We start from the raw sequence: 26,596 nt of genomic DNA, 5'->3' as shown, positions 1-26,596 counted from the left end.
TTCAGTATCTGTCCACTTATCTAAAGAATCAATTTTCTCTCATTTATTTTTAAGAAAATGGAAATTACCCTATTGTTGGAGTATGTGTTTCTATATTTAGGAGGCACCTGCTGTCTGGAGACTTTATAGACCTCCAATCTAGTGTCAGCAAGGACTTAGAGGTGTCTCAGAGTTCAAATCCTCTGTAATGTTCTGGCCTCAGTCTGAATTTTTTTTGTGTGTTGTAAACTAGGTGGATTCTTCCTGTGTGTGCTACTTAATTTCAATGGATAATTTAGTATTGGGACATTTTTTTTAAAGTGGTGAGTCTAATGTCTCAGATCTTACTGACTCATTTTTCTTCACAATAATTAAATTATGAATATGTGGGTGTATGTGTGTGTGCTTGTGCATGTGTGTAAACATGTGTGTGTGCATGTGGGCATGTGTATGTCTCTGTGTGTGTGTGTGTCTCTCTCTCTCTGTGTAGGCTTTTAGATTTTCATTTTCTTTTTTTGCCGTTATATTTTCTGTTGTCCTTAATAGTAATATTGGTTTTAATTAGAAAAACTTTATTAAATTTTTAACTTGAAGCAGTTTCCCATGTTATCTTTTTTAATAAAAAAGTCTTTAGATATTTTATTGCATTTCTTTTTTTAAAATTGTTTATATTAACTTATAGTTGAAAACATAAAATATATATATATATTAGTGAATACCATGTCATATTTTAATATATGTATAAATTATATCTATCTCCTCAAACATTTATTTAAGGTAATTATTAGAAATACATAGTATATTACTATCTATGTTCTCCTGACTATACAGTAGCACAACATAATTTTTTGCTCAAATCCAACTATACTCATATTCACTAATCAGTCTTTTACTGTCCATTTCTCCCCCCTTAGTCTCTGTAGTCATTGGTCATCATTGTTTTCTTCAAACTTAGAAGATCAACACTTTTAGATTCCTCATATGCATGAGATAATATGATCCTTTCTGTGCCTAGCTTTTTTAGCATAGTGATCTCTAGTTTCTTTCATATTGTCTTAAATGACAGAGTTCTTTTTTTAAGAGTAAAGAATATTCTGTTGTGTGTATATAAGTTCTTTATTCATTCATCAGTTGATTGATACTTATGTTATTTCTACCTCCAGACTGTGTGAGTAGTACTACAGTGGACATGGTCAAGCCATTTCCTTTTTGAATGGTTAATTTAATTCATTGGGTAAATGCCCAGAAATGGGATGGCTGGATCATAGGGTAGTTTTAAAATTTTTGAAAGATTTGCCATACTCCTTTACACAGCACCTGCTACTAGTAGCACCACTAACACCTGCCATCATCTATTTTCTAATGTCTTTCATAGCAAGGATTGAGACGTTGCCTTACTGTGGACCATGCCTTGCATTTGCCTGAGTATGGAAATGCTGAGACCCGTCTTTTGTTCATTTTTATTGGATTACTTATTTGTTTGTTTCTTTGTTTCTTTTTTTGGTTATTGAGTTATAGTAGTTCCTTATCAAAAATTAGGAACTAACCTCCTTTATTTCCTTGGTGGGGGGAGGGTGCATGGTGATACACAGTTTCATTTTGTCAGGTGTAGTTATACCTAGCCTGGAATTGCCTGTGTAGATCAGTTTAGCTTCAAACTTAGAGAATTTCTTTAAAATAAAAAATTTCATACCTATGCAAATATATTTCATATATATGTAAGATATATATATTTCAGACTCTTTGACCTATTTCTTAAGTCTCATTTTTATGTTGCTGTTTTCTTTGTTTCAAAGTAGTTTTTTTTTTTAATTGCTATTCATTTTGTGGCCTGTATTTTTGGTGTCATAGTCAAAGATCACTGCTAAGACAGGTGTCATGAAGATTTCACCTGTGTTTTCTTCTAGCTTTGTAGATTTAGGTGTTTATTTTGAAATGTGTATGTGTGGTTTAAAATAAGACTTACATTTAATTCTTTTTCATATTGACACCCATTTTTCCCCAAAACCATTTGTTGAAGAAAGTCTCCTTTGGCTTTATGTAGTTGTGGCCTGTGAAAGATGACCATGTATGCATAGTTTTATTATTTACTCTCTATATATTTCTCTCATTCTGTGTCTTTACTCAGGTTCCATATAATTTCAGTTAGTATAATTTTAGAATGTGTATATATTTGTGTGTTTTTGAGCATTTCATAAATGTATATGATGTATTTTATCTATAACCATCCCACTCTCCATACCACTTGGAATCACCCTGGATCATCCTTCACCCTGGACCCTTCCCAACTTCATGTTTTCTTCATTTAAAAATAATGTAATTCATTGAATCCAATTAGTACCATTAAAATGTGCATGGCCATATAGGGATATCTATGGTAGCTGTCCATTCTCCTGAAGAAAACACATTGCTTTTCCTCATCAGCCTTCAATTGCCCGGGCTTCTCAGCTGGGATTGAGGCCTCATGATCTCCTTGTCGTTCATGCTGCAGTTCATGACTGGCTTTATCTTACAGAAGCAGCCATAGTTGCTGGGAGTTCATGAGTACATACAGCAGCCCTGTCAGGTTCAGCAGACACTGTTCTTTCTCCCCATCCTTCCCTACCTGTGACTCTTTAACAATCTTTCTGTTCCCTCTTCCTCATTGTTTTATGAGTGTTGTAGGGAAGGGATATGATTTAGATGTACATTTAAGGATAAGCACTCTATGCACAGTCACGTATTCTCTACATTTTGGCCAAAAATGAATCTCTGTATTAACTTCAAGTCACCATATAAAAGAAGCTTCCCTTATTAAGGCTGCATTATAAAGTGTAAAGGTGTGTTTAGAATATAGTTTAGTAGTATGTCTATTTAGCAAAATGTTAATTGTACTTTCTCTCTTAGAACTCATAAACTACCTGGCCTTAGATCCTTGGCCACTTTTACAGTACTAGACATTAGTTTTCTCCTGTGGAGTGGTCCTTAAATCTGACAATAGTTGGTCACTCTCGTGATAGTTATGTCACTATTGTGCCTTTTTAGGTTGATTATTGTAGCTCACAGAGTTCATACTCTGTAAGACTATTGATGAATTTTCTCCCCCAGTAGCCTGCTCTGCCCCTGTTAGTACTGTGAAAGCTAGCTTACAGGGAGTAAGCTTCTAGGTCACTACCAGCTTGATCTTTGTCCTGTCAGAAAGTTATGAAGGAATTATAATAAACATTCTTAAGCAGTTACATTGTATCTAACTAGGTCTGAAACTGTCTAGTGTTTCATATATAATGTCTTAAGAATCATCTAAAATACATATACAGAGATTTAAGACAGTGTGGTTAAGACTACAAAGACAAATAATGCTATGGAATTAGATACATAGGGGCCCCAGATGAAAGAATTATTTTACAGTGGTTAAAACTGCTAAGCATGTATGCTCAGTGTGCTTAAGGCCAGGGAATTATCAATAAAGAGAAATTATTAAAAAAAAAAAAAAAAAGAAAAAAAAGAAACATAGAGTAAAAAAACCAGGTGGGCAGGAGAGATGGTTCCGCAGTTAAGAACACTGACTACTTTTCCAGAGGTCCTGAGTTCAATTCCTAGCAACCATATGGTGGCTCACAACCATCTGTAATGGGATCTCATGCCCTCTTCGGGTGTGTCTGAAGATAACTACAGCGTACTCATCACATATATAAAATGAATAAATAAAATATTTGGAAAAAAACAAGTAAAACTTTTATAATTACAATTGCTAGTAATGGTTTTAATTGTGTTAGGCATCTTATTAGTGAAAATTAGTAGCCTCCAAGACCAATGAGATGTGATTATCTAGCATGAAGTATGCAGAGACAGCAGAGATAATAAAAACTGATATGACAGAATGTAGGGCAAAGATTAGACCATGAGGCAGTCTTACAGATATACCTTTTAACTCTCAAGGGATTTGAGAGAATGAGGGAAAAATTTAAAGTAATGGTTCCTGAAATTTTTCTAAAATGTCTAAAGATATAAAACCCAATATCAGAAGTTCTATAACTTGCAGTTGGTAAACAACAAAAATCAATTTATATGCCAGTAAGTTTGTTAAATATCAAAAGTGAATGAGGAAAAAAAAAAAAAGGGTTCTTCCTCAAGGGGGCAACAGATAGAGCAAAAGGTTACATTACAATAGAAAAAAATTGCTATGGGAAAAATATTGACTAAAATAATAATTGGGAGTAATGGAATCATGTGCACAATATGCTGAAACAAAGTAAATGCCACAAAACAAGAATATGTCCCAAGAATAAAAGTACAATTAAAATTATTTTTAGTTTGAGGCATCATTGAGATGGCTCAGTAGGTAAACTCATTAAAAATACCTCCTTAAAAAAAAGGAGACATCAAATTTTAGGGAAATAGTTTTATCCATGGGTAGGATGTATGCAAATATAATTTAATTGTAGTTTCAATAGCTTTTAACTGAATTTTCATTTTTCCATTTTTCTTTTTTAAAAATATTAATATTTTTAAGATAATAGTTTAATTATATTTAAGAATTTAATAAATGTAATTTAATCTTTTACACTTTGCATTCATCTACAAAACTCTCTCAGATCCACCCCTCCTCCACACTCACCTCTATTTTGTATGCCCACTTTTCTTTAGAAGATAGTCTATAGCAGTAAATGTCCCGGGCCTCTGGCTCCTACAGTCCATCCACTTCCTCTTTCCGTGATTTCCCCTGAGCCTAGGTAGAAGGGTTGTGTTGTAAACAGATTAATTGGGGTTGAGCACACACTGGTTCATTTTCTGAATTTTGACTAATTGTGGCTTTCATTAAGAGTCTCCATCTGCTGCAAATGGAAGGGTTTTTGTTTTTTTTTGTTGTTGTTGTTGTTTTGTTTTGTTTTTGATTAGGGAGAGGTGAGAGCTACACTTACCTGTTATTTTAAGGATGACTGTTTAGAATGCAGTTAGAGGTTATACTGCTTTAGGAAAGTAATAGTGATAGATTCTCTTGTAAGCTTCATGACCTCACCAGCCACAAGTAGTTTGTTGAGTTTACAATACCAGGCACAAACTTAATCCTATTGTATGAACCTTATGTCAAGTTGGTTGTCTGTTAGTTACCCCTATGATATTAGTGCTACTATTTCATCTTTCAGAATATATTGTTCTGGTTGTTACTGTGATTCATAGGCATTACAGCTAGATAGGACTATTACTTTCTTGATTGGCAGCTTAAATAATTCTTCCTCGTTCTGTGAGAGCTAGTTCTTAGGGAATGGGCTTTCATGTCAGATTGTGATTGATTACACCAAATACTATGTCTTAAGTGTGTGGTGTCTTCAGTATGGTTTTATTTTCCTCTTCTGGAAGGCAACAAAGGGCTACAGAAATAGCCTATATTGTTTGGATGTCTCTTGGACTCTCTTAACAATAGCTCAAAAGGAGGTTTTGCCTGTCTGATATTTAAGGTTTTTGTTGACCGTCTATTGTTTTTTTGGGGGGGAGTATCGTTAACCCAAAGCAACTTCAATCAACACACATGTTTGTGTTTTTATATGTGTGTGTGTAGACAAACACATTATATGCAATATTAAGTGAGCATAAAATAATACAATTCCCATATAAGTGCTACTCCTGACCCAAGAGTTTTAGATCATTATCACCAAAGGTTGCTGGCAGAGAAGGTGGCTACGCAGTATACTATTTGCATTCATCTTAAAATTTATAACAGGTTTAAAGTTACTTACTGTGTTCTGTTAATGAGAAACTGAACTCATTTTTATAGAGAAGAATGGACAGAGGCTATCCAAGCTGTAGCTGACCGACTACAGAGGCAAGAAGAGGAGAGGATGAATTGTAGTCCAACCTCACAGATTGATAATATAGGAGAGGAAGAGATGGATGCGTCTACAACCCATCATAAAAGAAAGGTAGATAATAATGATGACTTATTCTACCAAGTATACTCTTTATATGCTGAAAGCCACATTTGAGAGAGACATCAGCCAATTTTTGCATTGTATGTATAACTTTGTGAACCTAAAACACCTGTTGCTTACAACTGAGTAATTGACCAGCACTTAAGCCCAGGATGTTTGTGAGACTTAGGAAGGAGTGGTAATTGATTTACTTTATAGATAACATTTTATCTTGCTGGTAACAGCATTTTAGAAACTTGGAAATCAGATGTTTCCTTAAGGAAAACTGTCTCTGTGGTTTCTGCCCTGTGCTTTCAACCTTAACGAAAGCTACCTGGAAAGTGAGAAGTCTTGTAAATAATACGCTTTCTTTTAATTGCTACTCATGTGCCAATAAAGAAGGAAAGCATAACCTTTTTTCTCAGTGTTCTAGATTAGTATATAATTTTATATGAATTGTAAATAATATTTTTCATTACTATAAAGTTTTAAAACAACTTCTTTATGTAATATGGTATTTAAAACTAGTATAAATGGTTGAGTATTTGAAAACTCTCACATATAAGAATGGGCAGAAGCTATCCAGTCTGTAACTTGATAATTGATAGTAGATGAAAATGTCATTTACATGTGTATGTTAAATATATATATATATTTGCTGTTTACTTTGTAAATTATATTCAGATAGGGGGTGAAAACAAGTGCTCAAACTATTATCAATTATGTTTTGTGAGGTTTGTCTAATTAACTAATTTTAAGGTGCTGGAATTTTGAATTCAGAAGTATGTAAATGCTCCTATGCCACCAAATCCCACCACTTGGTGTTAGTGTAGTGATCAGGATACCTTACAAGTTCAATTGCCTGGCTTCAAATCCTTTCTTTTTTTCTTAATCATTTTATTCATTTACATTTCAAATGATATCCTCCTTCTCGGTTATATATAGAAATTTTAGATATATGTGGTAAGTGAAAATAGTTTTAAATTACAGGAGCCTATAGAAGGTATGTTTATACCAATGGCTGCTTTATAATGATTCCAATGATTTAGTTTAAAGTGGGCCAGTATTATAGGTTTGGATGTTAGTGGAATTAAACATGTCTAGTTTTCTATTATTTTTCAAAATGATTGTATTTGTAACTGTTTTCTATATGTGGGCAGCTATTTGCCTGGATTTTAGTTGAATTAATAAGTATACGTTGCTTTTCTTTTTTTGACATTTACTTTTTCCTTTGAACTACATATGTTAAGATGTTATAATTTGATATTTGGATAAAATTATCAAAATTATTGGCAAGGGATATTAAAATTTAATGTAGGCATTCATTTATGAAATATTTAAAATTTTGTAAATATGTACACGAAGGGCAAATATCTGTAGTTTTATTGCAATGTCTTTGGTTTTAATATCAGAATGACTCTGGCCTCATAGTGTGAATTGAGTAGTATTTCTCCCGTTTCAGTTTTCAGGAAGAGCTTATGTAGAATTGGCACATTTTTTGTTGAAATGTTGTGGACTTTTTCTTATTGTAAAAATTTAATATGAATTCATTTCTTACACGGTACTGTTCAGCTTACTTGTTACTTTCTCAGTGAGCTTTTGTAGTGTGAGATATAGGGAATTTGCTCATTTCATCTCAGTGTCCATTACTGCCATAGAGCTCTTTGTTCTCTTGTGGTCTCTTCAGTGCCTAATAGGTTCTGTACTAATGTCACCTTTCTTAGTTCACGTTGGTATGCTTTATCTTTGTGTCTATCTTCTGAGCAATCTGCCTGGATGTTTACAGGTTTGTTTGTTTGTGTGTTTGTTTATTCCTTTTTTCTATTTTTTCAAAAATGTTTTCTTAGTTTTATTTAAAACTTACTGTGTTTTTGAATATCACCTTTTCTGAGGTAGCACTACTTAAAGCAAGAAAACCTAAGAACTTGAAAATATTTGACTTTAAAAAAATTGCCTGTCCCTTAACTAATAGTATAACGGATGGAGAAATTCTAGCTTCAAAATAGTTTCTACAAAGTCTAAAAATTACATAAATTATATTTGGTATCCCAGATTGTTGAAGAGACAGTCAATGGATGTATTTTTTTTTCTCATTGGAAATTGGTCTAGAAATTGGTAGGAACAGTATCAAGTTTACAGTGCAAGTATATACAAGCAGGATAGTAACAAATTATGTCAACTATTTCATCATGGTTTTCTAATTTATATTTTTCAGACTATGAATGATTTTGACTATTTGAAACTACTAGGTAAAGGCACTTTTGGGAAGGTTATTTTGGTTCGAGAGAAGGCAAGTGGAAAATACTATGCTATGAAGATTCTGAAGAAAGAAGTCATTATTGCAAAGGTAACTTATTGTAAAAGTCAGTGACTTAATTGTTCTGTAGTATGAACCTGCATTTATTCTTGTAAGTGGTGGTATAGGGATTCCATGAAGTAATCAAAATATTGATTATAAACTGTCAATTTTAAGGTTTTAAGTATAGTATGTAAACTTATAGTGAAAGTGTGCTAGTCTCTTCAGGAAATACTTTCATTGTAAATTTAGAGGAATTTTTAAACTATCCATTTGTGATCCATATCATTAATTATATTAGTGTTGCTTTCACTATTTTTTCATAGTGTATATGTGCCATATTTTCATTATCTGTTCATCAGTTGAAGGACATGTAGGCTGTTTCCATTTCTGGCTGTTATGCATAGAGCAGAAAATGAACATGGCTGAGCCATGCCTGTCGAGTGGACTGTTGAGTCCTTTGTACACATGCTAAGAAGTGGTCTATATGGATCATATGGTAGGTTAGTTAATTTTTAGGTTTTTGAGGACTCTCCCATAATGATTTCCAAACTGGCTCTGTCAGTTTTCAATTCTATCAACAGCAAGTGTGTCTCTCCTTATCCTCGTATTCCTTCCAGCATTTGTCATCTGTTGGTTTTTTTGGTCTTTGCCATTTTGATTGGGGTTACATGATCTCAAAGTTGTTTTGATTTGTATTTCCCTAATTGCTAGGAACTGAGAAGGTATCTTAACATTTTGAACTACTTTCAACACTTTTTTGTTTTATTTTGAGAACTCTTGGTTTAGATTTCAGGTCCATTATTCTTTTGAATGGATCATTTGTTTTTGGATAGCTTGGTTGTTTATTATTATTTCTTTATGTATGCTATTTATTCTAATCCTCTGACAGATGTATAGCTAGCAAAGATTACAATTTTGTGGGCCCCCTCTTAACCTGGTTGATTGTTTCTGTAGCTGTTTAGCAGCTTTTCAATTTTATGAACTCCCAGTTCTCAATTGCTGGCTTTAATCATTGAACATGGGGTCCTATTGAGGAAGTCTTTTCCTGTACCCATATCGACATATGCCTGTTTTCTAATACCAGTTTCATTGTTTAAGGTTTCACATTTAAGTTTGTGAACCATTTGGAGATGGTTTTTGTACAATGTGATAGAATTGATTCTAATTGCAGTCTTCTACATGTAGACATCTAGTTTACCCAGCAACATTTGATGAAGATTCATTATTTCCTAGAGCATGTATCTGTCATCTTTGTCAAATATTAAGTGACTGAAATTACATGTATTCATGTGTTTGGGTTTTTAATCTTGTTCCAGTGATCTATATGTTTGTTTTTATGCCAATAGCATATTGCTTTTAGATATTTTATTTTTCTTGAGGATGCTGTGAATGAGTGTATCCATGACCTACCTACCTCTCTCTCTCTCTCTCTCTCTCTCTCTCTCTCTCTCTCTCTCTAAATATATATATAAATATATATATATTTATATATATATATTATATATGTATATATGTATATATAAATATATATTTATATATATTTATATTTATTGATATATATATATATATATTTGTTGTTTGTGTACAGAAAAGCAGTTGATTTGTATAGGTTGATTCTTTATCCTTCTTTCTCCTTTGCTGAACTTATTGTTTCTAGAAGGTTTCTGGTAGAATTTTTGGAATTTCTTATACAGTATCATGCCCTGTGCAAATAAGGATGACAGATTTGACTTTTTTTTTCTATTTTGGATCTTTAATTTTCTTCTCTTGCTTTATTGCTCCAGCTAATACTTCAAGCACAGTGTTGAGAAAAAGTGGGGCAAGTTCATATCTCAGTGTCATTCCTGTCTTTAGTGGAGTGGCTTTTTAAGTTTGTCTCAGTTTAGGACATTATTGACTGTGGGTTTCTTACTTTTAGCTCTCTTAGTCAGGGTTAGGCAGGGTTATTATTGCTATGATAAAACACGATGGCTAAAGTGCAGAATGGGGTTTATTAATTTTCTTTTTCTTTAAAATTGGTGTTTTTGAGACAAAGTTTCTCTGTGTTAGCCTTGGCTGTCCTGGAATTCACTTTGTAGACCTTGAACTCAGGAGATCTACCTCATGAGTTCTGGGATTAAAGGAGTACTCATGTCTACTGATGACATTTATTGACTTGTATGTGTAATCATACCTATTTCTTAAAGGCAACTTGGTAATAGTTGATAATTTTCGTGACATTTAGGTCTGTATTTGGTTTGTAAATATATTATTGTACTGTTTTAAATCTATTTATTAGGGATGTTGGTCTCTAGTGTTCAGGGGGTTGGTTTTTTTTAATGTTTGTTTGTTTTTTATTGTGTCTTTGCTTGGTTTTGTTACTACTGGTCACATAGAAGAAGCTTGGAGTGTTCCTTCTGTTAGTATGTGTTTTAATAGTTTAAGAAGAATTAAATAGTTTAAGAAGAATTGATCTTTCAAAGAAGCTCTTTGAAAATAGATCTATATAGCAGAATTCTGCTCTAGGTAAATCTGGGCTTAGACATTTTTAATTGAAAGCATTTTTGTTGTTGTTTTAATCTCATCTGTTTAGTTTTTACTTCTTGCTTTAATTTTGGTGGTTTGGTGGTGAATCTAGAAAGTCATCGATTTCTTTTAGGTTTTCCAACTAAATGAAAGCAGTTTTTAAAAATATTCCCTTATTAAATTCTTTGATATCTCTTATAATGTTTTCCTGTTCATTTTGATTCTATTAATTTGGATTTCCTTCCTTCCTACCTTCCTTCCTTCTTTCTTCAGGTTAGTTGGACCAGAGGTCTGTCCATTTTTTTTCTATCTTCTTAAAGAACCAGTTCTTAGATTAATTGAGTCTTTTGTTTTATGTTATTTTCAGTTTTAAGTTGCTGCTTTGCTTTGTTTTTCCTTGTTTCTTATTGTCTATTGGGTTTTGATTTGGTTTGGTTTTGTTTTTCTAAATTATTGAGTTGTATCCTTAAGTCATTGTTCTCTGAGCTCTGACTTTTTAATGTTGGTCCTTTGGGCTATCCATTTCTCTGACAGGGTTGCTTCCAGTGAGTACTAGAGGTGTTGTGTTACATTTTCACTTTGTTTTAGGTCCAGGGAATATTATTTTCTTATTCGATCCTTTTATCACTCAGTAATTGGTTGTTTAATCTCTGAGTTTGTATATGAGAAATTTTTTTTGTTGTCAATTTTAAATTTTATTACATAATGTCACATAAGATACATGAAGTTATTTCAGTTTTTCTGACTTTGTAAGTATTTGTTTTGTACATCAGTGTGTAGTCTATTTTACAGAAGCTTCTGTGTGATGCTGAGTAGAATGCATATATTTTGTTATTTATGTATATTTTATAGATCTCTGTTAAATCCATTTGATGTATAATGTCATTTAAATCTGATGGGTTTTTTTTGTTGTTTGTCTACCTGACCTGTCTGTTGCAGAAACTGAGGAATTAATGAGTTGATAATCTGAGTTTTTTTAATTCATTATTTCATTTTTTTATAAAATTGGGTGCATTGAAGTTCGATGCATGTATATTTAGGATAGTAATGCCTTCTTGGTTAGCTGTTCTCTTTATTACAATTAAGTGTCCTTCTTATCTCTTCTGATTAAGTTTGAAGTAGATTCTATCAGATAGAAGGAGTGTGATACTCAATTTTCTGGTCCTGTTTGATTGAAGTTCTTTTGTCCATTCTTATACTCTAAGGCACACCTTAACTTTAAATCTAAGATGTGTTTCTTGTAGACAATAGATTGATGGATTTTCTTTCTTGCTACAGATTTTCTTTCTTGCAGGCCTGTGTCAATAATTGGATGAGGTCATTGATACTTAATGTTATTATTGAAGTGTGTGTGATTATAGTCATTATGTTGTTAAGTTTTGTTGTTGTTATTTGTATTCTCAGTGGTACTTTGTTTAATAATTAATTATGGTGGTGTATTGCTTCAGTCTTGTGGCTATGCTTATTTCTCAGCTCTGCTCTAGATTTTTTCTTTTATTTTCTTTAGATTTTGTTTGTTAGATATTTTTTAGGTTGTTTATATTATGAAAATTATTGCTTCCCCTTCAATCATGACAGATATTTTTGCTGAGTACATTATTTTAGGTTTGATGTCATACTCTTTTAGAACTTGGAATGCATTGTTCCAGGCTCTTCTGGTTTTCAAACTTGCCACTGAAAAATCAGCTGTTACTCCGATGGATTTTTGACTTTTCCCCCTCTCTTGCAACTTTCAATACACTTTTTTATTTGATAAAATACTTAGGATTTAGCTATGATGTGCTGTAGGAATTCTCTTTTCTGGTCTTGTATATTTATTCTTCTATGTTGTCTTGTATTTGTATTAAAATGTCTTTACTTAGTTTCAGGAAATGTTTGTTAAAGATCTTGTCTATATCTTCTAGTCTATATCTGGGATTCTTCACTCTTATTTATCACTATAATTAGAAGGTTTAGTTTTTTTCATGGTGTCTCACATTTCCTTTATGTTTCTTTTCTGTGTTTTTTCAATTTTTTTTGTATCCTTTGTGTATTTGGTCCAATTTGTCTACTTTGTCTTTGTGTTTATCTTGATCTATTCTATGTGTAAGGCTTTCCTTTGAGTTTTCTGGTTGGACTACTGGGTTTTTCTAATCCATCCTTATTCTACCTTGAGTCCTCTTCAATGTTCTCTATTTTTACTGAATTTCATTTGAAAAGTCTGGATTATTTTCGTCATTTCTACCAGCCTTCTCTTTGTGTTTCCCTGGACATCACTCATGCATCTATTTTCTTTACGTTCTTTCTCTTTAAATTCATTGAGCTACTTCTTTGTGTCTTCTGTAAGTTCCTTGAAATATTTAAATAAGTTTGTGACACACACAATCTTGTTTTACCTCTCTAAATTAAAAAAAATCTTGAGAAATTAAGGAATAATGAAAAAACAAAGAAAGAGGGAAGAAATATTACAAATTGTAATCTAGTTCCTTACCCAAACTTTCAGAATGGGGAGGTTAGAGCCATGATTTAAGAGCTCTCAGAAGCAAGCAGGCAAGTAGAACTAGGCTGCTAATCCATGGCTTGTGGAGATGGTGATCCCTGGAAGTTACTGTGCTTCATTTACAACAGTGTGAGCTCTGCCCTCCTGCTCTTCTGTACATAAGTAGCTCATCTTCTCCTTCAGTCTCATTTACTGCTTGCTGGGAAGGAGGAAGTAAATGCTTTCAGACACAGTATATCTTGATGTCAGCTAGATTGTGACAGAGTTAATCATTAGAGACCTATTGTCAATATGCAGATAATCATGAATAGAGCAAGAAACTGGTTATGTAGATGTGAGCTATTTGAAGATAGGAATCAGTCTTGTCAAATAGAAATGACCATTATTATCGGAGCTAGATATGAATTAGTAATACTTTGTTTCATCTGTGCTTGAGAAATTATATTCTATGAACTTCAATTTACGAAGATAAGTCATAATCATAAACCGTAGTATCATTTTTGGGTCTTTGTTAATAGTGTAAACATGTTTTCCTGTTTTGTTTTTACTTAATATGTTATTTTCTTTGCTTCTGTTTTTCACTCAAACAAAAACAACTGTCATAAAACAGTGAGCAAATTAAGGAAGAATTTTAGACCATATATCTTGGAGAGTGAGTGATAAAATTGGAGAGAATGATTGCTCCCCTGGCCCTCAGGAAGTAGTCTCCTTCTGAAGCTTCTTTCTCTGAAAGAAATTTGACTTAAAGACTTCTTATTTAGTATTTCATGATGGCTAAATATATGGGAATCTGTATTTCAAAGGCAATTTATAAGACCGTTATTCTTCTAAATCTTAGTACTTGTAAAATTCTTCATTTGTTATCATCATTAGCAAATGAACTTTAAAATAAGCATTGCATTATTTTAGCCACAAAAATTTCTCATTGTTATTTTTAATTTCTTGTTTTGACATGTTGCTTTTAACTGTAATTAAAAATTATTGGCATCTGTGTTTAATTCATAGCTTATATGTACCATATCTTCATAGGAAAACTAATTAGTATATGAAATACAATACCATTAAATTTGCATTAATGGAAAATTTTCTGACCTTAAATATAAATTATGATAGAAAATACATTTTAATGTATTAAAATCTATTAAATGTATTTAATTTAATGTATTAAAAATTTATTGTATTTAATGTATTAAAATCTATCTTATTATCTTTTAATTATGTGTTCATAAAAAAGAATTTTCTTATTTCTATATGTCTTTGCTTGGCTGTGTACATGTGGTTAAGTTGACTGAAGAATTTAGAGGAGGAAAAGTCACAAAATTTCACAAAATTTACAAGCTTATGTAGAAAAATGTTATGTGGAATGTGACTATTTTACCAAAACAGAATGAAATATTGCCTTTTTTTTTTTTTTTGGATATTTTATTTACTTACATTTCAGATGTCATCCCCTTTTCCCATTTCCCCTCCCTAGAACACCGCTAATCCCATCCCTCCTCCTCCTTTTGCTTTCATACCATTTTAATTATATGCAAGTATTAAGGTCAGTTCTAGGTTGAGGGACTAGCAATATAATAGATGCAAATAGTCAAGGAACAAGCAAGACAATAAACACAAATAGTCAAAGAACAAGCAAGGCAATAAACAAATTTTCATGAACACTCCTGTGATCACTGTTTCTAAGGGCTTATCAGGATGACCAAAGTATCTGAGCCTACTTCCCTATCCTAGCCAAAGTCATTTTCATATCTGAACCCTGCTTCCTTGTTTTAGTTTAAAATTTAGATTCCTGTCTGAAATTACTTCATTGTTCTACCTATTATTTATATTCCTGCCTGAAATTACTTCTTTGTTCTAGCCTAAGATTTAGATTCTTACCTGAAATTACTTTGTTCTAGCCTAATGTCAGATTCCTGCCTGAAGCCTACTTCAGTCTTGTTAATGAAATAAAAAAAGGGTGGGGGAGAGGCAGAGAGCCTTTGGGGCTGGCTGCTTGGCAAGACTCTGATATGGGCCAAGGACAAGGAAACAGGCTGCTTGATAGAAATATGGCATTGGCTCCTATTTTTTCTAATGTACCAGATTAAAATTTGGTGGTACTTTGACTTCTTACTTTCCAATTTGTATCCACTTGATCTCCTTTTGTTTTCTAATTTCTGTAGCTAGAACTTTAAGTATTATATTGAATAGATAGTATGAGAGTGGGCAACCTTGTCTTGTACCTGATTTTAGTGTGATTTCTTCTAGTTTGTCTTCTTTTAATTTGATTTTGGTTGTTGGTTTGCTACATATTGCTTTTATTATGTTTAGGTATGGGCCTTGAATTCCTGATCTCCAATACTTTTAACATGAAGGAGTGTTATATTTTGTCAAAGGCTTTTTTTCAGCATCTAATGAGATGGTCATGTGTTTTTTTCTTTGAATTTGTTTATATAGTAGATTATGCTAATATATTTTTATATATTGAACCAATCTTGCATCCCTGGATGAAGCCTACTTTATTGTGGTGAATGATGGTTTTGGTGTGTTCTTGAATTCAGTTTGCAAGAATTTTATTGAGTATTTTCGCATCAGTATTTGTAGCAGGAAATATTCAAAAAGGACAGCCACTGGCTCCTAGCTTGCTGCCTCAGTGGCACTGGCCTGGGGCTCACCAGCCTGCTCTGTGGCCTCCATGGGCATTGCCCCTGGGCCAACTCTACCATCCTCATGGTAGAGATCATAATACCCAGTACCCAGTAGAAATAAGACTCTTAATGCTTAAAGTCAACAAAACAGGTTTATATATCAGCAAATACTCTAAACCACAAGATGCCCACACAAATTAGAAGGTTATCCCAATTATTCCTAACCTTTAGATTTTATATCTACCAATTTACTTGATGCCAAGAGGGTCCATGTCTGCAGCCATTTCGGCTTCCACTCTCTCTTGCGGTTTTTTTCCTGCATTCCTGTCTCTGCCACCCTTAGCTTCACCTCCCTTTTTCTTGTCCAGTCACAGGTCTCCCACTGCAAATAGATTGGTCAGGGAAATTTCTGCCACAAATATTCATAAGGGAAATTGACCTGAAGGTCTCTTTCTTTGTTGGGTGTTTGTGTGGTTTAGGTATCAGAATAACTGTGGCTTCATAGAATAAATTAGATAGTGCTTCTTCTGTTACTATTTTGTGGAATAGTTTGAGGAGTATTGGTATTAGCTCTTCTTTGAAGGTCTGCTAGAATTCTGTATTAAAACCATCTGGCTCTTGAGCAGTTGGGAGGTTTTTAATGACAATTTTCTTAGTGGTTATCAGACTGTTTAGTTTATCTGATCTTGATTTAACTTTGGTATGTAGTCTGTCTAGAAAACCATCTATTTCATCTAGATTTTCCTGTTGTGTTGAATATAGGCTTTTGTAGTAGGTTCTGATGATTTGTTGAATTTCCTTAGTTTCTGTTGATATATCTCCCTTTTCATTTCTGGTTTTATTAATTTGGATAGTGTCTCTGTGCCCTGTTGTTAGTTTGGCTAAGGGTATATCTGTCTTATTGATTTTCTCAAAGAATCAGCTCTTGGTTTTGTTAATTCTTTGTATCATTCTCTTTGTTTCTAACTGGTTGTTTTCAGCCCTGACTTTTTTTTTTTTTTTTTTTTTTTTTTTTTTTTTTTTTTTTTTTTGCCTTGCCATCTACTTGAGTATCTTGAGTATTTTCTTGAGTATTATCTTGAGTGTGTTTGCTTCTTTTTGTTATAGAGCTTTCCAGTGTGCTGTTAAGTTGCTTGTGTGGGATCTTTCCAATATCTTTATGTAGGTACTTAATTCTGTGAATTTTCCTCTTAACACAACTTTCATTGTGTCCCATAAGTTTGGGTATGTTGTGTCTTCATTTTCGTTGAATTCTATAAAGTTTTTCTTTTTCTTTATTTCATCCCTGACCAAGTTATCGTTGAGCAGATTTTTTTTTCAGTTTCCATAAGTATGTGAGCTTTCTGGGTTTTGTTGTTGTTGTCGAAAGTCTAGTCTTACTCTGTGGTGATCTGATAGAATGCATGGGATTATTTCAGTCTTCTTGTATCTGTTGAGTCTGGTTTTGTGTACAGTATTATGCTCAATTTTGGAGAAAGTTCCATGAGGTGCTGACAAGAAGGTGTGTTCCCTTGTTTTGTGGTGAAATGTTCTGTAGGTATCTATTAAATTCATTTGGTTCCCAGTCTCTGTTAAGTTTTTGTTTCAAGGACCTGTCCATTAGTGAGTGGTATGTTGAAGTCTCCCACAATTAATGTGTGAGGTTCAATGTGTGGTTTGAGATTTAGTAGAATTTTGTTTCCAAATATGGGTTCCCTTGCATATTCAGACTTGGTGGCTTTTATTTTGATGAATATGAAGTGTCCTTCCCCATCTCTTTTGATAACTTTTGGGTAAAACTCTATTTTATTGGATATTAGAATGGCAGTTGCTGCTTTTTATTTACACTTTGTATTTTCTTTGACCAATGTGTCAGTATCTTCTATGGCATCTTCTATGGCTGAGATTCTCTCTTTTATCTCTTTCATTCTTTTGGCGATGGCTTGCATCTATAATTCTTGATCTCTTTTCTAGGTTTTCCATCTCCAGAGTTGCCTCTGTTTGTGTTTTCTTTATTGTTTACTTTTCCAGTTTTAGGTCTCAGACCTTTTTTTTTTTTTTTTTTTCCAATTCCTTCACCTGCTTGATGTATTTTCCTGTATTTCTTTAAGGGATTTGTTTCCTCTTTTAGGGCTTCTAACTGCCCATGTTTTCCTGTATTTCTTTAAGGGAGTTATTTCTATTCTCTTTTTTCTTTTACTAGATATTTTCTTTATTTGCATTTCAAATGTTATCCCCTTTCTGTGTCTCTCCTCTAGAAACCCCCTATCCCATTCCCCTCCCCCTGCTTCTATGAGGGTGCTCCCCCACCCACCCACTCCGGCCTTCCTGTCCTGGCATTCCCCTACACTGGGGCATCGAACCCCCTCGGGCCCAAGGGCCTCTCCTCCCACTGATATCCAACAAGGCCATCCTTTGCCACATGTGTGACCAGAGCTTGTGTTCTTCCATGTGTACTCTTTGGTTGGTGGTCCAGTCCCTGGGAGCTCTGAGGAAGTCTGGCCGGTTGACACTGTTGCTCCCCCCATGGGGCTGCAAACCCCCTCAGCTCCTTCAGTCCCTTCTCCTACTCCTCCATCGGGGACTCTACACTCAGTCCAGTGGTTGACTGCTAGCATCTGCCTCTGTATTTGTCAGGCTCTGGCAGAGCGTCTCAGGAGACAGGCATATCAGGTTAAAGGCCTCATTTATCATCATGAGGTGGGATTTTTAGATAAGAGTTTTGCTTTACAGATGTGTTAAGGCATCCAGGGCATGCTGTGCTGGGAGAACTGGGTTCTGATGGTAGCAAATTGCACTGGGATCTGTCACTTATGTACTTGAGCTTGCCTCTAGCCATCTTGTTCTCTCTGTTGTTAACTGGCCTGGGTACCTCTGACTCTTTAGAGCTGACCTCTTTAGAGGCATGTAGAGCTCCTGGAAGGCAGTCAGTGCTCTCTCCGATTGGGAGAGGGAAGGTTCTAATGGGTATATAAGTTTTGGTGTCATTTCTGCTTTTATCTATTAAAGTGATAATTATAATTGATTCGGATAATAGTGTACTGTGACAATGACTTTCAAATTGTTTGAAGCATAAAGCTTGCCTCCTATAAAATAATACTGAAGCGGTTTGCTTATCCTTTGCTTAATTTACTTTAAATGCTACAGTGTTAATTTACTTTATTTTTTGTTCATACTCAGTTGGTAGCCCCTTGCCAAAATGGCCTTAGAATATTAACTTGTTTGATAAATCTATTTCTCATTTTTCTTCTAGGTATAAGCTAAGGTCAAATGTTTTTTGTAGGATAATAAATACAATTCAGTGCCCTGAGGTTGTATTCTCCATCTCTTTCTGTGTGACCTAACTTTTATTTGCCAACAGTGTTGTTGGTGTAGGAATGTATTTGTTTAAAATTTTTCTAGAAGCAAACTATAGAGATTCCATTATCTTCCTTCCTCCATCTTTAAGATGATGGCCTTTGAAGTGTGAAATGTGTTCCAAGATTTCCATATGTTGAAAGAAAATACCTTTTAGCTAGTCCAGTTTTTACAAATCAAGATGAGATTTATGAACAAAATTAGGGAAATACATTCTTTTAACAAAATATACTCACATTTTAAAACTTATTTGAAACAAGAAGCTTAAGACTTGTAAAAAAAAGAAGCATAGTAAGAAAAAAACAAAAAGATGTGGTTTTGTACACTTTTACTTTCTGTTTTGAAATGTTTCATTTTGAACAAAAGTATGTACTTGGAGGTTCCTTTTTAAATAACTGACTGTTGAGAATTAATTTTACAACTATCAATAAATTGTATCTTTATATCTTCTTGAATAAAATGTATTTTAACTGTGAAAATGTCAACTAAATTGTGCTATAGTGTTAGATAAGTCATTTGTTTTAAGGGGAAAGGCCTTATTTTCCATCTTAAATACTTTTCACTATTAATTATATGTCATTATTGATAAGCTTTGATCAAATATGAATGAGTTACTTAATTTATATCTTCTACCCCTTAGAATTAAACTTTTAATTTGATTTTTTTGGTGTAATGGTGGAGGGGAAGCTAAAGAACAGACGAGGTATACCAGTGTATTTTAATGCCCTTTTCTATCTATAAACACTGTTTTCTGATTTCTGAAAAATGGTGAAGTTTTTGTATTATTAGTACTTATAACATGTATTTATAGTTTGTCTTTTCTTTTTAGGATGAAGTGGCACACACTCTTACTGAAAGCAGAGTACTAAAGAACACCAGACATCCATTTTTAACAGTAAGTGCTTAGAGGACTGCTAGTAGAACATTTTAAACTGAGTGGGGTTTTAGTATAGAATGAACTATGACTGCTTTAAGTAACATTTACTTATATATACTACATTTTATGACAGACTGTAAATTCAGTTTCTTTGAAACTGTTGAGAGATGTATATTCTTTATGATATGAATTTATAATCCCCCTGTTACCTATGTACAACTTCTTAGAACCTTTCTCTTTCCTCCCATGTATCTCTCTGATTTTAAAATGTCCACAGAGCAAGAAGGTCACTTCTGGAATTTTAAGGAATTCATTAATAAAATGGTAGACATTTAAAGTTTATTTGTATTGTTCAACTAGTAATGCAATAGAGGCATAATATTTCATGGCCGTATTGAGGAATCTGTGACAGGAGGCTCTTCACATGTTTGAGGCCAACATGAATTCTCTAGTAAGTCCTAGAGTTACCTGAATTATGATGTCAGAAATATCTCAAAAGAAAAAAAAAGGATGATTTTATATTTCTTTTGTTTGGTGGCTTCAGATAAACATTAAAATGTCCACACAGCTTCGGTTTTCAAAGGTCAGAATTTTAAATTAACAGACATAAAAACAAGACCTTTCTTGATGAAAATACAGGAATGTAAAATGTGTTAAATGAAGAATAAGCCCTTCTATCTTTTCTTTGTTAGCAAAAGTATAAACAGTAATAATAAAATTATAAACAGTAATAAACTTAATGTATGCAGAATGTTTTCAGGCAGGCTATTTTACATTCAGTCTGGGTATCTGTGTACTAGATAGTAATTATAAAGTTTATGTTTCTTGTTTGTACCAAACATATTAAGATCAAAAAGAACAACTACAGTTTAAAATTGGAATCCTTTATTAATAGTCTAAGATTATCTAGACATTTTCAGAATTATCAGTAGATACCTGGTTTTTGCTAAGTGTTTCATGTCTATTTTGCAGGGTAATAAGAACATTTTCGTATCTTCTTGTGACTTGCAAACACACCAAGGCCTACCTTATTACGTTTTGCTGTTTTAGCCTTAGTATATACAAAGTAACACTGAAACTATTTTGAACATAGTCAATAAGAGCAACTATGCTCCTGAGGAACTTTGACTAGAGTTTTCTGTAGAGATTGCAAAAATTAAAACTAGCACACTGAGTTCTGACTCAGTCTCAGATGACACAGTACATTTGAAAGTGCTCATCACAATGACCAATTACTAAATTTACTTTTTTTTTTTTTACCATATTCTTAGAAAGCACTACTATGAAGTAAATGTAATTGTAAGAAATACTATCATTTTATCAGTTATACTAACTGTTTTTACCTGTTTTATTTTTGGTACAATTATATAACCTTTAAAAAATATAGGATTATAATTAACATTGTTTTCTTTTTCATTTCAAGTCATTGAAATATTCCTTCCAGACAAAAGACCGTTTGTGTTTTGTGATGGAATATGTTAATGGAGGAGAGGTGAGTCAAGAAGTCAACCTAACATTTACATGGAGCATTTCATTAAAAGCATTACATACAGTCTGAGTTATGGTGCTTCTCAGCTCCACAGGTGTTTGCATAGTTCTTACTGTTGAGTAGACAAAAGATGGGTATTTCTAATTGAGTGTTTTGATCATATATTAGCATAATCATATTCTTTATTTTACTTTACTTTTGAAAGATAAACATATTTTACTACAATATAATTTTTAGAGAGTATATAATCCCCTTTGCTTACTGATTTTTTTAGATGTATTTTATATGTGTGTGTTTTGGCTACATGTGTGACTGTACAGCATCTGTGTGCTTGGTGCTCAGTAAGGTCAGAAGAGGGCATCAAATCTTCTAGAACTAGAGTTACAGATGGTTTTGAGCCAGTATGTGTGTGTGCTGGGAAATGAACCTGAGTTCTCTGTTAAAACAAGTTCTCGTAAACATTGAAACACTTCTCCAGCTCCCACAGTATAATTTCTGAAATTGTTATTAGATTGTGTAACTATAGATGCATAGTTAATTGTGTTTTAGATAACTTTTCAAACAAGCCTTCTGTGAACCTTGTAAAACTTTTTAAAACCTATTTTGAACTCAGCCAACTAATCTATAGATACATTGTAGCTGAACTTTTTGTTTCCCCTTGTATGTATTAGTTACTAGTGAAGGAGATGACAATGAAGAAATTTAAGAACTCTTACAGGTTTGAACAGAAATTAAATCATTTCACTAGTACTATTTCTTTATCTTCTTTCTATTTTGAACAAAATCAATGTGAAATAGAAGTGTAATGTATAGAAATAGTAACTGGAAATACTTTAAATATCTAACTTTCTGAAATAAATGTGCTAAATAAAAGCTTGTATTTCATATTTTAAATATTCTTATTTTTCGATCTAAATAAATAACTGATAAAGATATTTAGAAATTATGTTGTCTGAAATTTCCTTCACTCACATGGTATTTTGAATGTAGAGCTAGTACAGATTTTTCTGAGTGTATTAAGACATTGTTTTTGCTATGAAGGAGTATGTTGTTTCTATTATGAGAATATTAGTTAGATCATCTAATCCTCAAATACAAATAAATTAATAAAAGATAAGTCTTCCTTAAAGATAAGACTTTGAGATTTTATTAGTGGGCTGGGTAATTTGAAGTGGCAGTTCAAATAGCGTGCCACCAGTGGATGAGCACAAAACAAAGAAAACTTGAGCATTAGAATAATAGCAACCTAGACAGAAGAAATACGGAGCTTCAGTCAGAAGTCCATGGAGATATGAAGATGACAGATGGCTTGGAGCTGTGAGGCTGGCACCTTAAGAGCTATTTTGTTGATATGGGTAAAAAACACTATTGCAAAGATTCATTCATGGTTTATTGTTGATCATGTGAAATTGTTGGATATACTCAAGTTATGAAAAACTTCATAGTCTTCAGAGGAAGACTATAACATTAATTTTTATAAAGTTGTTACTATCATTTTGAAGAACTATGTGTTGAATTCGAATACTAAAGGAGAACAGATTTGGGAGATACTCACCTAAAGGTTATAATTTTACTCATAGAGATGGAAATGAAATTAATGGAACTTCCATGTTGGTACCTGTCAGAATTTAAAAATAGACAGATTCTTGGAATTTTTTTCAACTTTATGAGATATAGACTCTCTTGAGAGATGGGCCTGTGGGCACGTCTGTGAAAGTTATCCATGGTAACTGAGGTGGCAAGACATACCCTCTATCAGCAGCACTGTTCCCTGCCTGGGATTCTGAACTGTATAAAAAGGAAAACGTGAGCAAATACAAGCATTCCTCAAGCTCCTCTAACTTCTTCACCATGCTGAGTCTAACCTTGAACTGTGAGCCAGAATAAACCCTATATGTTTTTTAGTTGCTTTTGTCAGGGCATTTTTATCCCAGCAACAGGAAGGCACTCAGCAATTTTGTTTTCAGTAATTATAATCCCAAGAAATAAAGAGATATGACCAAATAGTATATGGATAAACATGATTATTATACAAGTGTGGTATCTTGAATGAACATTCAGTAAGTAGCTGCTTAAATACATAAAATGTTGTAAGATGAGAGAGTATAAAGCATGCTACTATTATTATGAGAGAAGTGTAGATCATGAACATGTGTACATGCCTTTCTCTGTATGTGAATATTTCATTGTCTACTGGAATTTAGACCTGGCTTTGTGACTCAGTACAGGGTGGAAGGAAAGCTTTTCACTTGTGTATTCTTCTTTAGCTTGTGTATTACATACAGATATTGTGTACTCAATATTTAAAAAATAAGCAAATGGAAGGATGACTAGGGAAGAGAATTAGAGAGAGGAAATAGAACTCTATAGGCAAAACTTAGAGGAGTACTGAGTGCAGTGCAGACCGCTAATCAACATCTATATAATTAACTTGCAAGTCTAATAATGTAAGAAATCACATTGTTATTAATATGCTAAAGCCATGCTTAGTAACTTTGCTGATATTAAATTTAATGAGAAGTAGAGAAGTATTGGGGAAATGTAATGTCTGAAAACTAATTTCAAATTCGGTTGAAGAAGTCTCCACTTAAATCTTTTGCCAAATTTTCTTCAGCTCTATATATTTTAAACTTACAAATTGGCCTTCTGTGATCTCTCACAGGCTCAAATTTCATGAAAGATAAAGATTCATGATATGGTAGAATCCTGTGGACCTGACACATTATTACTGTTCTGCCAGGTTCTTTCTGTAGGTACTGAGTCACCTACCATTTCCAGGATTGACTACTCAGCCTTGTTAGTATTGCACATAGTTGTATTAATGTCTTTGGTAAAATTCGTTTTAGTTTTTGCATATGACTTTCAGTTACATGTCATTCTTGAAATTCTCTCTTACTTATTCAGATTTCTCATTATTTGGCTGGCATTTTCTCTTCTGTGAACTAAAATCATCTCATTTTAAATTCACATAAGACAGAAGTGCAGGCAGTCAGCATTTGAATTCTACTTACTAATTTGTGGAGGTGTGATTTGGGTGATTTTTAAGTTAAAAGTATTTCAGATTTATGGTGATACTTTTAAAACTTGATTTTTTTTTTTTTTTTACTAAATTTGTGGTTCTATAAATATCTTTATTACCAGGAATCTGAGTTATTAAGCTTTATGTAGGTTATGTCTGAATTCTGTTGCTTTCACCCAAAACTTTTTTAAAAATTCCCAAGCCAAGAAAACTACATTATAATAATCATATTAACATCTAAAGTTCAAGGAAAATGAGTTTTATTTTATATTATAGTATTTCAAGGCTAGTTTCCTAAACTATCATAGGCCTGCAGTTAAAGTTAACAGAAGATAAGACTTATTGTCTAACTAACATAGTGAACTGCTTAGAACTGTGAGCAGGGACAGGCATCTCTCAGTTCTCATGGTTTTTTAATGCATGGGGGCAACAGTGCAGAATGGCAGTTTGATGGAAACTAGACTTGTTAACAGTTGCTTACCCCAGAGTGATCCTTTTAAGAAATTGCATGTAGGAACAGGCATGAATGTGTACATGTACACATTCACACTGAAAGAAAAAAAAACAGGAAAATGACAAAACTAATAGGTAAATATTTAAAACTATGATTCAAAACAGTACATAATCTTTTGTATTCTTTGGTATCTTTCACATACTAAAATACTTTAAAATCCTTTATGATGATTGAGTTATTCCAGTACTGTCATGTTTCAAAGCATCTGTTTGTGGCTATAAGATATACATCAGAATTCTTTTCAGCTTGGACTTACTGGTAAAGAACTGTTGTGAATATTACAGAACAAAATTGTTTATACACAGCACATGTGTGGAGGTGGAGGACAACATTTGGAATTATGTTCCAACATGTGGGTCTCGAGAGCAAACTCAGGTCACCAAGTTTGACTCCTGTCAGCCTTATCTTCTAAGTCATCATGCCAGCTACTGTTACAACATGATCATATATAAATGTGATATGTGGTATTAACTTCACCCTCACCATTCACCTTCTTGTACCTTCCTCACACTGATCCTTCTCCTCATCTTCCTTCTAGCTTTGTGTTTTAAAAATCAGGACCCCTAGTTCTTCCTTATTGGCTGAATAAAATTACATTGCATATGCATGTGACATTCTTACTCATTCATTGATAAGCATACAAGCTTATTTCATAATTTAGATATAATTAATCATTCAGCAATAAATATAGATGTATAAATCATCTCGATGGTGGGTTGGCTTGGACTCCTTCTTCTGTATAACCCAGAAGAGGTTAGCAGGGTTACATAGTAGTTCTGCATTTAGGCTTTGAAGAATGGTTCTCATAGTGGCTGCACTGACCTGTGTGCTACCATCAGTGATCCTCTCCCTTACCTTGTATCCTGTTCGCTGTCTTCAAGACAGCTATTCTTACTGGGATCAAGTGGAATCTATGCAGTTTGGATACACATTTCCTGTTTGGCTAAAAAAAAATGTTTTCATTTATTAGATACTGAACCCTTTGATAAGAACTATCTTTTTTAGTTCATTTGTCCGTTTCGAAATAATTGGATTACTTCAACTTTTGCTACTTGGTAGTTTGACTTCTTCATATAATCAGAAAGTTAACCCTCTGTTACAAGAATAGTTAGCAATACTTTTCTCCCAATTCTAAGGCTTTCTATTCACTTTGATAATTGTTTCGTTTGCTGTGCATGAACAATTTAATTTCTGGTGACCCAGTTTGTCAGTTCCTGCTATTATATTTGGAGCTATTCGGATTGTATTCAGACAGTTATTGCTGTGCATATACCTTGCAGTTTTCTGTTAGTGGTTTTAGAGTCTCAGGACTTTGAATTCAAAATGGATTGAATTTTTTATAAGTAAAAGATACATATAGTTTCTTTTTTCTGCATTTGTAGACCCAAGTTTTCTAGTTCCATTTTGTAAAATATTTTATTTCATGTGTTTGAGTGTTTTGTTTGCATGTATATATGCACTGGTTGCATGCTTGGTGCCAGTAGAAAGCTACAAGAGGGCATCAACTTCCTTGAAACTATAGTAACACATGGTTCTGATCTACTATGTGAATGCTGGGAAGTGAATCTTACTTCTCTGCAAGGT

General features: G+C 33.3%; 1 protein-coding gene across 6 annotated transcripts in view; it reads left to right on the top strand.

The window, feature by feature from the left end:
- The window catches only part of Akt3 (AKT serine/threonine kinase 3), a 235,279-nt gene that overhangs the window by 145,300 nt on the left and 63,383 nt on the right, over positions 1-26,596 (top strand). For all 6 annotated transcript variants that reach the window (XR_013104487.1, XR_004608447.2, XM_076914571.1 and 3 more), the window contains 4 exons: positions 5,735-5,879; positions 8,083-8,214; positions 19,943-20,008; positions 21,414-21,482. Coding sequence is in view for 4 of the 6 variants with exons in the window: in XM_076914571.1 (XP_076770686.1) it covers positions 5,735-5,879; positions 8,083-8,214; positions 19,943-20,008; positions 21,414-21,482 (412 nt within the window). In the remaining 2 variants the exon portion in view is untranslated. The remainder of the gene's footprint in view (positions 1-5,734; positions 5,880-8,082; positions 8,215-19,942; positions 20,009-21,413; positions 21,483-26,596) is intronic.

Source organism: Arvicanthis niloticus, chromosome 16, assembly GCF_011762505.2.
Source record: "Arvicanthis niloticus isolate mArvNil1 chromosome 16, mArvNil1.pat.X, whole genome shotgun sequence".
Classification (NCBI taxonomy): Eukaryota; Metazoa; Chordata; class Mammalia; order Rodentia; family Muridae; genus Arvicanthis; species Arvicanthis niloticus.
This window is presented reverse-complemented; position numbering and strand designations above follow the sequence as displayed.